Raw genomic sequence first — 16,588 nt, 5'->3', positions numbered from 1 at the left:
AATATTTTCAAGATAATTTGTAAAATTAACTATCTAATTGCAAATAAACTGGATTACGTTGCTATCTTTGTATATATTTTCAATACCGCGTATAAGATTGAAATGAAAAATATCGCATCAGCAATACCACGTACATGAAAAACAGCGATTTTTACAGCTTTTTAAAATCCTTTCTTTAATATATTGCCTCCACAATATTGATGATACCACAGTCTAATAGTAAGTATGTTCAGTTTATAAACAATCCAGTACTTTTCAAAAAAATCAGTTTTCTTGCTCTCCTGTAAAATTTCAGTACCATTGTATACGAGGTATTGCATTTGGCGTATACGAGGTATTGCGCGCCAAGCGACGGATTGCTAGCAGGGGCTTTCAACAATGTCCTCCCGTATGCGGATACCTCGGCTTCGACGGACCTGGGGGTGGAGAAAACTCTGGTTGGGATCATCCACCAATTGCTCACCAGGAGGGTGGTGAGCTCGAAATTATGGAGACAGACAACTCGCAGGTCTGTCAGGAGCGGCATTCCGCAGGGGAATGTTCTCTCTCCACACTTATGGGTAACAGTGAACCAATTTCTGCTACGCATGGCGGCGTATGGGTATGAAGTTGCCTTATACGCCGATGATGTTGCGGTTATCGTACATGAAAAATTCCCCTTCCCTCAAACTCTATGCGATCCTATAGAAGCCGCTTTTGCTTCACTCCAACCAAAGATCAGACCAAAACCTGCGGTCTTGAGGTAAACCTAGCTAACAATGAGCTAGTCCTTTTTACCCGACGGTAAAAAGCCACGGTTCTTCCACCCTCTAAACTCGATGGCTCTAGTCTGGAATTTAAACGTACTAAATACCAAGTGTCTTGGAGTAATTCTTGACAGCGAACTGCTCTGGAAGAATATAACAATACAATGGAACGCATCAAGAAAGCCACCACTGCGCTCTGCGCACGTAAAGAGGCAATTGGTGTATCCTGTGGTTTCTCAACTAAGGTAGTTCGCCCGATTCCGTTCTACGCAACCCTAATATGGTGGCCTACGCTTAGACAACATCGAGCTCAAACAATTTCAAAGGGTACAAAGGAGTGCGGAGCTATGCATAAGCGAAGCTCTTTGATCTTCCCCTAGTTGCTCGAGAAATAACCATTATTGCAGCCTTAAGACTTACGAGAGGCAGGTTCTGGACTCATGCTACATTCGGCCACTCGATAATCCTAGGCACAAAAGAGCGCCCATACCGATACATGCAAGCACTGACTACTGCATACCAACAAATACCTTCACCAAAAACTATAAAATCCATTTTTCTACCTGGAGTCTAAGTTGCTGCTTGTAAGGGATGTTGTTATTAAAAGCTCCTGAAAATTAATTTTTTCCCAGGACAAAGCTCATTAATACGGAGATATTTTCTATGGACGATAATACGCTCAGTAGTTTCCCAATCCTAAGAGTTATTATCTTAGCCTTGAAATGTAGTAAAATTACGTGTAGACTTACCATAGCTTGTTCGATCTTGTTATCGATCGCAACGGCACTTGTTCCAGATGCACTGTAAAGGTAAGAGACATAAAAGTTTTATTAGTTTTAGTGATAAATACAAACTCGAATCATTTAAATATTTGAAGATATAAAAGAAGGTGACAGGTAATAAGATCAACGGAAATAAGGTCAATTGACTTTATTTCCCACCCTGGTGCGAAATAAAGTCAATTGACATTATTACCTTTTTAAAAACGAAATAAAATCAATTGACGTTATTTCTCTTTCAAACATTAAATTTGCTTAGCTTCGCGGCGGCCCGCGTCAGCGCGCCACACCGCGCGCGTCGCGCTCGCGTTCCCAGCGCGACCGGCGCGCACACCACGTCACGCTACGCCGCTGTCATCAGTGATATTAATGTTACCTTATATAACGACAGGTAATAAGTCCCAGATGGTTTCTAAACTCACAAATTAGTTTTTGTGCAAATTGCAGATAGAGGGTATTAATGAATTCAAGCCCTCGATATTTCACATTTTTATATTTGTAAGTTATTGGAAGCAGGGATGCAAACTTGGCTCAAACCGTGCCATTTGTTCCTATTTTACTTCAAATGGCACTTAATTTTTCAATTTGGCACAAAATGCCAAAATGGCACTTTTGTAAAAAAAATAACATTTCAATACAGTTTTGTGAAATCCTTTGCGTGCACTTCTTTTTCTCAACTAAAATTTTCTAATTTGTAAAGGCTTTTCGACTGGTTTATCTTATTTTATCATTGCACTTTTGTTTTGAAAATGTGGCTTTATTTTATTGCTAAATGTGAATGATTAAAAGGAATTACACCTTTTTTGGCACTTTTATTTTTCTATTTGGCACATTTTGGTACTTTTTTTATTCTCAATATGGCACCTCATAACTAAGGAGAGTTGGCAGCCCTGATTGGAAGATTTCTGCTGTGTTTTGAGGCAACAACTTGTCTGCAGTAAAAAAGCATATAATTTGTGTTTCAAAAGTGTGTGAAAACCAATCAATTAACTTATATGATCTCGGTTCCGATATTAAATAATAAATAATTGTTTATACCCGCATTTTGGCACATTGGCTCGTTGAATGTGCCATCTAATAAGTAGTGTCGTCGTTCTCCTTAGCTGCTTTTAAATGACTGCTGGCGGAGGCATAAATACAGTGTAAGAAGATTCTTTTATAATAATTGTTTCCTTATAGAAAAGTTGGGGTCTTTTCCACCTTAGACATTCCGAATTCGTTCAAAATATGCTAATTTAAAACACAGAATTCTTTCAGTGCTGCTCCGGGGTTTTTGGACATGTACTGTTTCTTCAATTTAATAGTGTTCGCTTTATTTTTGTAGAAACGAAAAATGTTTTGCAAGTTATGGATTATTTCTCCACTATTTCTTCAAATATTTCTCATATTCCAGCTGTGCGCAGGCGTTTAGTTTTTCCCATCGTGTTTTTACATATTCGTAATTTAAATTTTTTTTAATAGAATCACTTGGTGGTAGTTCATGATTGTGTGTGGATTAATATCACAACACTGAGGATTTGGCAAAAGCCTTTTTCTTCTATTAAAAAACAACACTTACGGGGCAATGTTTATTGTAAGAACAACATTTTTTTCTATGAATCGACATACTTTAAGCATTGTTGACGCTATTTCCATTTGAATGAGGAAATAGCGTCAATGACTTTATTTCCAAATTTTTGTTGACTTTATTTCGCTTTTGAAAAGGTAATAATGTCAATTGACTTTATTTCGCACCAGGGTGGGAAATAAAGTCAATTGACATTATTTCCATTGACCTTATTACCTGTCACCATAAAAGAATTACGTATTTGTGTATATAAGTATATAGTAGACAAATAACATTAAAAAATATCAAATACTTTCCCATATTTTAAGGTTAGTTTCCGCAAAAAAATTAGCATTTTGTTTCAGACATATTAGCTTGCGGCCAAATAGAAAAAAAAATACAAATCGCCGCTATTAAAATAATCATCATTCAAGCAGATAAAAAACATTACAAAAAAACTAAAAAAGTAATTTTTGCTTGAGCCGCCATCAAAATTGAGGTCAAATCCAATTCGCTTTCGGATGGGGCAGCTGCCCACCAAATATTTTTAGCGCTATTCAATCATTTTAATTGCCAACTGTATTAAAGCAAATCGCACTATTCCGTGATTGTATGACAATGAGCTATAATCACAGCCATAACTTATTCGCATTGACGTAAAAAGTTTTGGCCAAAAAGTATGGTTTGCAAAAAAAAAATCTCAATGCATAAGCAATTAAAGTGATTTGTTAGGCAATGTTTTTTTTTTGCGTAGTTTAATATTAATAGCAACTAATGGCTAACGAAAATTTTTATAACAGAAAAAATAAATTGACAGCTGAAGCGTATGTGATGGCCTTGCGGTTGGCAAATTGTTTGAATTTTATTATTTTTTTTTTAATTATAATTAAAAGGTTATGAAAAACTAATGGCACATTGGCTTAATTTTGAGGTCACTAAAAGCTTATATTTTGAGAAGCACTTAATGCTGAAAATATTATTCTTCCTCATAGGCAATCTGGAACGCTAAAATTTGTTTAGCCAATTTTTTTAGCTCTGTCTGCAAGAGTTTTAATCTTTTATTTTTTTTTTTACTGAATTCAGTTAAAACATTTCTACTTTTTAATCCAAAATGTCTACACGTCTGGTTTGGAACTGTTGCATATCCAAGCGCTTAACAAGAAATAGCCAACGTGGTTGGTTTAATTAGTTTTTCGTTAGCTGTCACAAAAAAATTTCCTATCGCTAAAAGCATTAACCTGATTTTCTTGTTGTTGTTTGTTGACAAACAGGTTATTTACAGTTGTATCAAATGGCCCTCGGTCATAAGCTTGTTTTCGTTCGATTGTAAATATAAATTTTCTTTATCACTAAACAAACACAATGGGCCGAAAAGTTGAGTCGAAGACAATGCCTACTTTGTAGACAATGAGGTTGAAATTTTAAAGCGTTCTACATACCTAGAAGAAGTCTAACATTTACAGCTGTGCAATGGCTTTAAATCGATTAAATTTTTTTTTCTTTGTTCTTTGTTGTCAAGCAGGTACTTAAATAATACACTTGCATACAATTATGTATAGTTTCATATTTACATACATATGTATGTACATTAGGGTGGTCAAAAAAAAAGTAAAGTCGGAATTTTAACGCTCTCACCCCTAGGATTGTGTTTATTTTGAAATAAAAAAATATTTAGAGGTCGCCCAAAGCGCTCAAAGTTGTTCATGTATTTTATGTGGGGGAAAAAATTTCGTTAAAATGGCATATAATTCTTGAAAATCAATATTTTTCTGTTTCTCATCAGGAGACTTCCAATAATATTAGAAATTTTTAATATAATATTAAATACATATTTTTTATGGGTCCCCGAAACTCTAAAAAGATGCAATACCAAAAACCACGCAAATGCAAAAAAAAGCGTTAGTATTGAAAATTTTAAAATAAACAATTGGGTATTATTATTGGATACTTTTACGCTAGGTGTCGCTAGAGACGAGAAATTCAGAAAACCCGTATTTACGTTCCGAATTTGAGGTGATTAGAAAGATATTCATAAAATCCTTATTTACAGTGACTCAAACAAATGACCACGTGTTGATTTTTTTCTTAAATAATCGTAATGTTTTTCGAGCTGAACTTTTTTTGTTATTTTATTTATATATATAGTATAAAAATACTGTCCAAATTTTAACCAAAAACATATAAATCACAGTTTCAACCTTTATACAAAATTTAGGAAAATTCAACAATACCTTCATCAAAATTTCAACTTGTTAATCTGAATCTTTAGAATATTTTTGGGAATGCTGTTTTAAAGCCCATAAAATTTTAGTCAGATGAAATGCAACTTTTAAACCGCTAAAAAATCCCGTTGATTTTTGAGATTTTTTTTTTCAGCGTCAGACTTTCTACAAAAATTATAAAAAACAACAAATAATTAAATTTAAAAAATTTACACAAATTTAAAATTAAAAAAATCGTCAAAGTAAAAACTTATAAAAATTTGTTTTCTAAATATGTATATCAAGTTTTGAACTTTCAAAAAAGTTTTTTCCAAACTCTCAATTAAGTAATGATAAATAAATTTTCTTTAATATAAATTTATTTGTAGTTTAGAGTTTGCAACATTTTTTTTCAAAGTTCAAAAAAGTCATACTGAAAAAAAAACCTGCGCAAAAATTGCAGGATCTTTTAAGATCAGTAAGAGGCATTGTATATTAAACAAACTTAGCAGACGATTTAGGTATTAGTAGAGTTTTTGCTTTTACAATTTTTTAAATTTCAAAATTCATTACCTAACTTTTTAATTTAAATTTTTTTTTTTTTTTTATAACCCAAGACCTTTAAAACGGGGCCAGAACCATTTTTGTAACAATTTTAACTGGTTTTGAGATACTCAAAAAATAAACTTTCGAAATTCGGGAAATTTTCAATTTTCGAATAAATGTTAATTTTATTTTTCCTTTGGCAGAACATCATTATATGATAAAATAAAAGTTCTGATCAAATTTCATTCCAATCAAAAATAGTCGATTCCAACCATTGGTCGATACCAACACCATTGGTCAATTTGACATGGAGTGACCCACGAGTACAATAGAAATGAACATTCATTGCTTGCTATGTATTAATATTTCGAGTGCTTACAAACTTATTAAAATTTCAGCTCAAAATTGTAATGCTACTAAATTTTAATTTAAAAATTCACTAGCTAGTACTTAATAGTATGTTCTGAATTCTAAAATGCTACAAAGTGCTAGAGATAACCCTGAACCAATGAACGAGCGCAGCAAGCAATAGCTGTTAAAAAGCTATAAAGTAGTTTATGAGAATTTTTTTATCGACGAATACATTAGCATTCACTTTTGGACAGTCACTAGCAGCATTTTCAATATTCTATTTTAAGGTAGTACATACACATTTGAACAAACAAGACGCAAACCAGAAAAAAATTGGACTACATACTTAACTTTTCGGGTTTCGAGTTTCTCTCTGTCAGTTTTCATAATGAACTCAAAAATAAAAAATAATAATTTTTCTTTTAAATTGCTTTCGTGAATCTGGCTGCAAGTGTTACAAGTAAAAAAAAAAGTGTAAATATCAAAGCAAGTCAATCTTAGTTCAGGTACAAAGTCTAATGCAAGTCAATATGCATTTTATGTGCGATTCTCATTACATTCTAAGTATATTCAACTAATGTAATATGTAAATATTCCTATAAACAAATTAAAATAAAAAAACTAATCAAAACATAAAACAAAGCAGCAAAAGGTAACAGAAACACCACTTCAAAGAATTCAAGGTTGTATTTTTATAGCATTTGTAATAAAATCAAGTTTTGGCATAAATTTAAAAAATGTATACAAGTTTATTTTGACAATATTAAAATGCATGGTAATGAAGTAATAACAAGCTTTAAAATCACTAACACAAAACCATGGGCTGAATATGTAAGTTTAACTTTAAGTCTAGCCAACAACAAAGCTGAAGGCATGTCTCAAACTTAATGATATTGCGAGTCGAATGAAGTTAGTATAGTAAAGTTTTTTACATTTTATATGTTCATTAACGTGGGCCGAAAATCCGCTTTTTTAGAATTTTGATCGGCGAAGTAAAAATGTGGTTCATTATGCTCTAAAATAAATCTGTGTGAAATGTGAAAATTTTTGATCAATATCCTAGGGTCGCCCATTTCCACCAAAGTTCAAGTACTAAACATTTTTTTTTAGCTCACTTCGATTCTCTACTAAATAGGTCCATATACCAAATTATGTTGGACTAATACTTTCGAAGATTATTGCGATTTTAGAAAAACAAAAAATTATTAATTAATTTATTTATTAATTTTTATTTTATGAGCATATTGAACTTTGATGGACTTGGGCGAGCCCAGGATATCGACCAAAAAATTCCAAATTTCGCACAGATTTTTCTTAAAGCATAATGAATTATATTTTTGCTATTACCAATCAAAATTCTTAAAAAGCGGATTTACGGCCCACGCTAATGTTCATCCCTAGTAAATTGCTTTCAGAAACAGTGCAGTAATTCTACAATAGAAACAACTGCAATTTTTTTAGTGCAGAACACGATTTCTCAAGGCAAAAATTTGCACATACTACAGGAAAATCGTTGTCATCAAGGCAAAAGGGCTTTAAAAGACCTAATTGGAATTTTATAGTTAAAGAAAAATGATATTATGAATGTTTAGCATGCCTAAGAAATATGAATATGTATAGTAGCCTTAATTTAGTTTTCCTGATTTCTTTGTCTTGCATATTTTAAGCCTGTACTCGATTTCTAGATTTACGAAGCATTAAAAATATGCTGCAATCTTTTGTTATGGCGCCCAATTCTTATGAGAAAATAAATAGGCAGAGGATCTAAAAGATTTCTTGATAAAACCATCGAAAATATTAATTTCTACAAAAAATTTTGCCCTCTCCTTAGTATTTGTGCGTAGGAAACGCCAATAGTAAAAAGTCTTTCGTAAGAGAAATGAAAGAGATGGCAATATAATTTGAAAGCGTTTTTCTATTCTAGAACAAAAGCCTTAGATAGAAAGCTTTCGCATTTCGAGAGACAACACACAAGTGTCATTTAGCTCCTCGCGTCGCTCCAACAGCCGCAATGGCCGAGTGAGCAAAGCACTGTTGTGCCATTCGAGAGATCCGGGTTCGAAACCTCGGGTAGCGATTGTTTTTAGTATAATTTTTAATTTTTTATATAATTTTTTTTTTGATTATTAGATTTCATTGTCTCAAAAAAAAAAAATATGTATATTTTTTTATTAATTTCGTTTAATTTTTGAAACTTATCTTTTATTTTTTAATTTTATTGTTTTAAGAAGAAAAATTACTTTTTAATTTTCATTAAATTTTCAAGTACTATTTGCTTTTTTGATTTAATTTTTGCTTTTTCCAATTTAATTTTCTTTTCATTTTTAGATTTAATTGTTTTAAAAAGAAAAAAAAAATATTTTTTAATTTCATTTAATTCTTCACAATATTTTTAATAATTTTTGCTTTATTCTCATTTTATTTATGTTTTTCTTTTTTAAATTAATTTGCTTTATTGTATTAGAAAGAAACATTTTTTTTTTTAATTTAAAATAAACTATTGCATAACGCTAACACCTCGTTAGCAGATTTCTCAATTAGTCTTCCGAAAGGCAGTAAAAAGCATTTAAGATAGTTGCTGTGTAAATATTTGGTGACAAAATATCCCGGTTAGCAGAATAACCCCGTTACTGTCCCAGATGAAAATGTAGTAGTAGAGACTTCAGAGGCAGTGTTATTCCCATCTAGAAGAAACTGGAGAAGAGTCTACTCCGAGGCACTCGGCGTTGCTCTGTCTCTACGATTAGGAAAGGATACAAACATCTTCCAAGCGGAGGTTCTAGGCAATAGAGTCGTTTACAAGGGTAAGGAACAATATATTCTGAGAGCCAGGCGGTGCTATTGGCAGTAGCGTCAAATCTAGCAAGGCCAGTTAACAAATGCAAGGTGATATTGTTCTCAGTGTCTCAGTCAATCACCGTGTCTTTTGTCTGAGCTCTTGGATATAGGAACATAGAAGGCAATGAAAAGGCTGATGAGCTGACAAAGGCAGGAGCCGGTTTGCAGGAATCCGAAGCGGTGGGACTGGGTTGCCCCATTTGGAATAGTTCAAAGAGAGATTACTTCGCATATATTTGAACTGGCCCGACGCAGGTACTTAGTCAGGACGAAGACCTTGGACCTGCTTAGCAGAAAAAAGGCCAGAGGTGCTCAGAATTGTAGCAACCAACTACAAGATAGCGAAGAAGGTGTCCAGCATTCCCTTTGTGAATGTCCAGACCTTTCGAATATTAGACATAAAACATTAGGCAAATACCTGCTAACACAACCCCTCGACCTATCGGGAGCTACCATAAGCGAAATCGATAGATAAATTAGAGAATAAAAATGGTTCGACCTAGCAACACAGCATAGACAAAATATCCACGCTAATTATATCCTAGACAGCGACCAGAAAGTACTGCGACGAACCAACCAACCAACCAAGAGCTCAAGTTATGATCTGTCGGATGGCTCAGGCGTACATACCGTGAATGACGTGCGCTGACGCAGGAATAAGAAAAACTTGGTCTTCGCTTGATAACCATCTTAAAAATAAGGGGTAACACGCTTTCACATGAACCGGCAACAACACATCGAGTCGTGTGAATTTGAATCAATCGAACGATTTAATGACCTATTTGACTTTCCCACAGTGCACCTTCATGGGTGAGGACAAATCCGTACAGACTGGAAGTGAATTCGCAATGATTCGTGGCAAGAGACAGAAAAGGGTATTAGTTATGGGACAATAGTACAAAAATAGCAAGGAAATTTTCATGTGATTTGTTTACGTAAGTATATCTATCATAACTCATACATACATACATACATACTATATTTTTCAGATCAATAAATAAACAAAAAAAGGGCGTTGCTTTCATATACTCTTCAAGCATTGGTTAATTTTGTCAGTACAATTAAATATTAACCCATAAAAATTCGTCATTTACATACATATATTTAGATAGGTATGCTTGGTCAGATATGTTTCTAAAATTAAAATTAAAACAAATATTTACCTGAGGTGTGAATACGATTCGACATAAAATTATCTGCCGTCAAAGGAGTGTGTTTATTCATAAATAAACGCGCCAATGCAAAGTAACATGTAAGTACACATGAATTTACAAAAAATATAATTGTACATATGCACAAATGGCAGATGCCCCACCTAACAGAAGGCTTGTACACATTTATTATAGCTTGCCGCATTTTGAAGCGTAATTTTACCAATTTACAGCTGCAATGCGTTTTTATTTAACAACTTCCGCCACAAAACCGGGAAATCGGTGAATGACGAGTGAGCCATTAAATTTGGGTAAACATACATAAATGCAATGCAATGATAAAAGTGAAATTAACCACAATGCCGGCGGTGACATAAAGGCGCACATATGTATGTACATATGTACATTAGCGATTGCATGTGAAAATTTTTTATTTTCTCATTAAAAAGAACTTTTGCAATGTGCAACATAAGCTTTTTTTCTTTTTTTCGCTGAAGGTCTGCGCCTTGTAATGAGCAGAAAACAAACAAAAAATTAAATTAAAATCTTACAACTGATGACTAAGCAATCGAAAAGGATTTAAGCGACTTGTAACTTTCCTAGCGGCCATATGGCTGCAGCTTAGCGAAAAAAAAAAATGACCAAAAAGGTATAATAGCAAAATTTTCCAACACAAAATGTGGAATTTAATTAACAAAAAGTGACGGTGAATGTCATAAAACAGCTGTAAGCCTTTAAATCTTGTGGCATGTTAAAAAAGTTGTTAATAATAAAAAATATGCAGCAGGCAAATGTAAACAAATAAACAATATCTGTTGTGGAAAAATTTGATGCATTTCTCTTAACAATGACGTGCGCGTCCTTCGCTTGTATTGATACATAAGCAGATGTGTAGACATGTACATACATTAGGGTGCTTCAACTAAAAAAAAGTTAAGGTTTTTCCATGGAAATTACAAAATTTATTTTGTTAAACGACTTTGGCCAAAATAATTGGGAAGCATTTTTAGATTTACGGGGCCGGACCGATTTGAAAATACCTCAAAATGTTTTTTTTTTTTTTTTAATTTTTATGCAGATCCTTTAAGCTTAAACTCTTCTATCATCTGAGATGATAATATAAAATAATATATTTTCAAAACAAATTTTATTTATAAAAAAATCGGTGCAGCTCACGTAAATCTAAATATTTTGGCGGAAGTCTTCAAATACTTATATTAGATTTCATAATTTCGATGGAAAAACCGTACCGATTGTTTTTTCTTTTTAATGCAGTGATACACCCTAACGTACATACATAAGTACCTATTAAGCCTTTAATAAAAATACGTGCCTGTAGACAGTCACAGTTGACATCGGCCACTGGCCCGTTCCATTCAGCTGTATCATCCATGCCGAGGTCGGTGGGTTGTAGCGAGCGCCCATCAACATCGCTGGACTTTCAGCAGTGGCAAAAACTAAATTCCCTTGTCTACCGGACATCTCATGTTTTTTTGTCAAAAGGGGTATTCTCTGAGTCTTGCAAAGGCCTTGCATGGTGCACATATTGCACGGATTGCACGGTAAAAACAGGTTTTCGTATGGGACAGCTTTGCAAACCGTGCACCGTGCAAGGGCTTTGCAAGACTCAGAGAATACCCCTAATGATTCACCCAGCTGACCAAAAATCCCTCCTATGATACTTTGCATATTACATATATATATTACATATATTAGGGGTATTCTCTGAGTCTTGCAAAGCCCTTGCATGGTGCACAGATTGCACGGTAAAAACCGGTTTTCGTATGGGACAGCTTTGCAAACCGTGCAATCCGTGCACCGTGCAAGGGCTTTGCAAGACTCAGAGAATACCCCTATTGTATTAGTGAATGGAAATTGTTGTCGTCATTGTGAGATACGTATTTTTGTTTGTTATTCAAATCCGAAATGCTTTAACTGTTTATATTCCCTTTTACTTATTTGCATATATTCATTGATAGTTAGGGATTTATTTTGTTGAATGAATCGAAAAGTTGAATAAATTCGTATTTGTAAGGAGTCGTTTTACAGCTAAATACGTCCGATACGTAGCGTCAGTTGATAAGGTTTGAGGAGCTGCCATATACTTACTACCCATACATATGTATGTAGAGGTTACTGATATGTGTACGTGCTAAAAGTCTACGAGGGCGACCAAGAGTCCAAGAAGAAGAAGAAGAAGAAATAAAGCAACGGAAGTCACCCAAATTTTCTGACTGGCTTTTTAAATGGCTCAGTGGTTACAGTAAAAATCAAAGCCGTTCTTAAATATATTTTTTGAGTCGAAAATGACCTGAATCTTTGCCATTTACTTTTTCGAACATATTTAATTCAAATTTATGAATCGCGATTCTTTTAAATTTTTCGGGATATTTTTCACGATTTTTTCACGACGTTTTCGAGATCTCAATGCAATTTTCGGCAAATTTTAAGGTCCCATAGCAGACTTATGTCTTTGCCTTGCTTTTTATGAATTTCTAAAAATTCATAACCATGGTATATGGTAGTTTTTTTGAAGTGCTTTCTAGTTGCTGCCTCAGGCCGAGGTCACGCAATGAGCGGCTGAGCGGCGCCATACAGAAATGCCGCTCATTGCGTGGCCTCGGCCTAAGAGCGAATTTTGGTGACCTTTTGAAGCTCTGCTCCAGCAAAATGTATATTATTTATCTACGTATGGAAATTGAACAACCTTGATGAATTTACCGACTTCGCATATAATAGCTCCTTATTACGTCAGTTATTTGAGTTGCTTAGATGCATCGGTGTTGAGAGGGTAACCCTCTTTCTCAGCAACTTGGACCATTCTTTATACTCTTCTGCATGGGAATCGCACTTGTTGTTGTAGATTTCAAAGCGACTTCTTTAAGGTGAAGATCGATAGAGAATTTCCTAGTCATCTATATATATAATACGCGAAAGGATTTTTTGTCCAGGTCAAAGGCCTTGGACCGTAGATGTGCAATAAGGTTTTACTTTTTCGAAAAGAGTTGCCACCTTTTAACAAATGAAGTTTAAATTATTGAAAAAATTAAACCAAGTATTACCAAATGGGTATCAATCGAATTGTCTTTGAAAAGCTTTGTTTCTTAACTTGAATGTAGGAGGGTTGCCACCGGTTTTAAAAATTTAATTCCATTTGAATTAAGGGAATTAGTTAACGGAAATATGTAGCACCAAATGGACGCCAGACGAAAAAAGTTCAAGAATGTAGTAGTTTGTCAATATTTTGAAGAGGGTTGCCACCTGTTTGAAAAGTCGAATTTAGTTAACTTATACACAATGAAATATTAAAATATGACAAACGAAAGAGTGTTAAGAAATCTTTAGTTTCAATATTTAAAATGTTTTAAGAGGGTTGCCACTTGATTAAAAAGTAACTTCGAAATTATTTAACAAGTTGGATGAATTATTAAAAGTGTGGTATTAACCGAAATGGGTTTGAATAGACTTTATTTCTGAAGTATGTTTAAAAGGGTTGCCAACTGTTTTAAAAATTCAACTCAACTTAAATAAAGGCAATTGGTAATTAAAAAATATGTCTTTGGGTGCCAGACGAAAGAGACTGAAAAAAGTTTTAGATTAAAAGTATTTTGAAAAGGGTTGCCACCTCAACTTAAATTAAGGCAATTGGTAACTAAAAAATATGTCTTTGGGTGCCAGACGAAAGAGACTGAAGAAAGTTTTAGATTAAAAGTATTTTGAAAAGGGTTGCCACCTGTTGGAAATGTCGAATTATTTAAAAAGGTTACTTAATGAATTATTAAAATATGGGTATGAATCGAAATGGTTTGAAGAGGCTTTGTTTCTGAACTATATTTAGGGGGTTGCCACGTGTTTAAAAAGTAAAATTCATCTTAATTAATCAGTTAATTATAATATGTATCACGTTGTCAGACGAATGAAATTTAAGGTTTTAGCTTTTGAATAGGGTTGCCAACTGTTTGAAAAGTCGAATTTAATTAAGGATGTTAAAGCTCGTCTTTAAACAGCGGAACAAACTCGAAGTTTTGTAGCCATATAACCAATTGAAAATAATTTTGCTATAGAGTGCTTTGCATTAAAAATCCGAGTCAGCCAGCGAAGAACGTTTTTGCCTTACCATTATTATCATATGGTTTAGGAAATCCCCATAAGCTCAGTACTATTCGAATGCAAAGCTCTGAAAGATACCACACTTTTGAGAAACTTGTGCGATTAGATTACGTAAAATTATTTTCATTCTTTCTTTATCAAAACTCAAATACATATTTGCCTTTATTTGCATTTGATATGATTTTTGCATGATTTTGCTGCATCTATTTATTTACGTATTTGTTGCCTGTTGTTTTGCATTCTTTTGGCAAGTTTTTTTTTTTTTATTATTTTGTTTAATGTCGATTTATTTTGTTCGCATTTTTTACTTTAGTTTTTCGTCACGTCTTTAACTGATCATATCGTATTTTATTTTGACGATTTGTGTTCGGCGTTTAGTATTTTTGGCACCATACTTTTATTGCGTTGCGACAATTTTGATTATCAAAACAAAAAATTCGATTTTTTAAAGCTCCTGAAGACAACACAAAAAAATTAATTGACACAAATTATTTAATTTATAGCAAACAAAAATATGCATGCGTAAGGAGATATTTATATAAAGATCTGTGTATGTACATATGTATGTGTATGTTCATAGAGCTTGGGGGGAGAATTATTTTTTTATTTTTTTGTTTTTACCACTTCTCTCTTGTTTTGGACAGCAGACGTATTAACGCCTTAATTTATTATTTTATTTCCAGGAAATCGCTTTTAAATGCTCGCTATTTTATTGGTGGATTGTTTTTGTGGTCAGATTGCAATCAAATGTGTAAACAACAAAGTCAAAAATGGAAGTGGAGGAAGTGATAAAAGTAGCTGTAGAGGGAAGCAAATAGGGAAACGACAACATTTTTGTGAATTTTTACATTTTTGTAAGGAACTAAACCAAAATACTGTGGTGCAGCATTAGAATTATTCATATAAATATTGGGAGAGTAAGTATAACCAAATCGAAAACCCTTAAAAGCAGATATGTACTTTTACAGAATTTTCTACTTTTATTTGGAGAAATCAAAAATACATTGTTGATAAGATGTACAGCTTACTAGAAATTTGTTCGGCTGACCTTTAGTAAAATCCTCTGCGATAAGATTTTTTATATAACTGATCGCTAAATTTTATTTAAAGACAAGAATTATTTTTAAAATCGATACAAAAGCATTTATAACGGCACTAACTACCACAAATTTGTAAAAAACTTTTCCTTCATCATATAACAAAGTTCTGTCAAAAGAAAAAAAAAATATCGAAATCTATGCTAAATTTAACAATTTCCGGGATTCTCAAAAACTTATATGTGTAGTTAAAAAATAGTTCTCTTATCGTTTTGAAGTGATATTTGGCACTATAAAAAATTTACATAATTTTTAATTAAAACAAAAACGTTAACGCAAAAACTTATACAAATTTTTGTATTTTTATTTTTTTATACAATACCTGTACCTGATCTTAAAAGATCCTGAAATTTCCAAGGTGTTTTTTAAAGATATTAATTTTTGAAATTTGAAGTATTCTTTTTTTAAAGTCTATAAATAGTCATGTCAACCAATTTAGATTTTGAAGATTTTTTTTACCAAAAAAATTCATATCATTAAAAACATTTTTTTGGAATTTTCAAAAGTCTGTAATTTTTTTTAATTAAAATTCATTTAAACCTTAGATTTTGGATTTTTTTCAAAGTTCAAAGATTCATATCATTAAAAAAGCAATTTTTTGAAAATTTCAAAATTCAGCAAATTTTTTTATTTTTTAATTTTATTTTTTAATATATGTATGCATTTATTTATATAGCGTCAAATATCACATTTTAAAACGAAACCAAAACCATTTTTGCAACTATAATGGTTTTTGATTGTGAAATTTTTGATCTTCCAAAAATGTTTTTTTTTTATACCCGAGCGCACTTGTGCACAAGGGTATTATAACTTTGTTCACATAACGGTTGTTTGTAACAGGCAAAACGAATCGAGATAGATATAGACAAATGTATACATAAATGATCAGAATGAAAAGAGAAATCGATTAAGCGGTGACTGTCTGTCCGTCCGTCCGTCTGTGCACACGATAACTCGAGTAAAAATTGAGATATCTTAACGAAACTTGGTACGTGAACTTCTTTCGGGCGTGGGACGGATGGGGCGAAATCGGATAATAACCACGCCTACCTCCCATATAACGGTAATATTAAGAAATACGAAAACTGCGATATTTTAGTAACTACTGAAGATAATTCACTCAAAATTGATACTTACATGAGTTTCAGACGGAAAACATGAATATTATAAATTTTTGGAAAATGGGCGTAGCCACGCCCACTTATGGTTACATGTGTATATCT

At 32.9% G+C, this 16,588-nt stretch overlaps 1 protein-coding gene across 1 annotated transcript in view; it reads right to left on the bottom strand.

Moving 5' to 3' along the window:
- LOC118740617 (solute carrier organic anion transporter family member 74D) overlaps positions 1–16,588 on the bottom strand; it is an 833,870-nt gene that overhangs the window by 344,077 nt on the left and 473,205 nt on the right. The window contains 1 exon segment of the mRNA XM_036472222.1: positions 1,496–1,547. Coding sequence (XP_036328115.1) covers positions 1,496–1,547 — 52 coding nt within the window.

The sequence above is a fragment of the Rhagoletis pomonella genome, unplaced genomic scaffold (assembly GCF_013731165.1).
Source record: "Rhagoletis pomonella isolate Grant_MI unplaced genomic scaffold, Rhpom_1.0 Rhpom_scaffold_00006, whole genome shotgun sequence".
In the NCBI taxonomy this organism is placed as follows: Eukaryota; Metazoa; Arthropoda; class Insecta; order Diptera; family Tephritidae; genus Rhagoletis; species Rhagoletis pomonella.
Note: the sequence above shows the minus strand (reverse complement) of the source record. Positions and strands in the feature narration are given on the sequence as shown.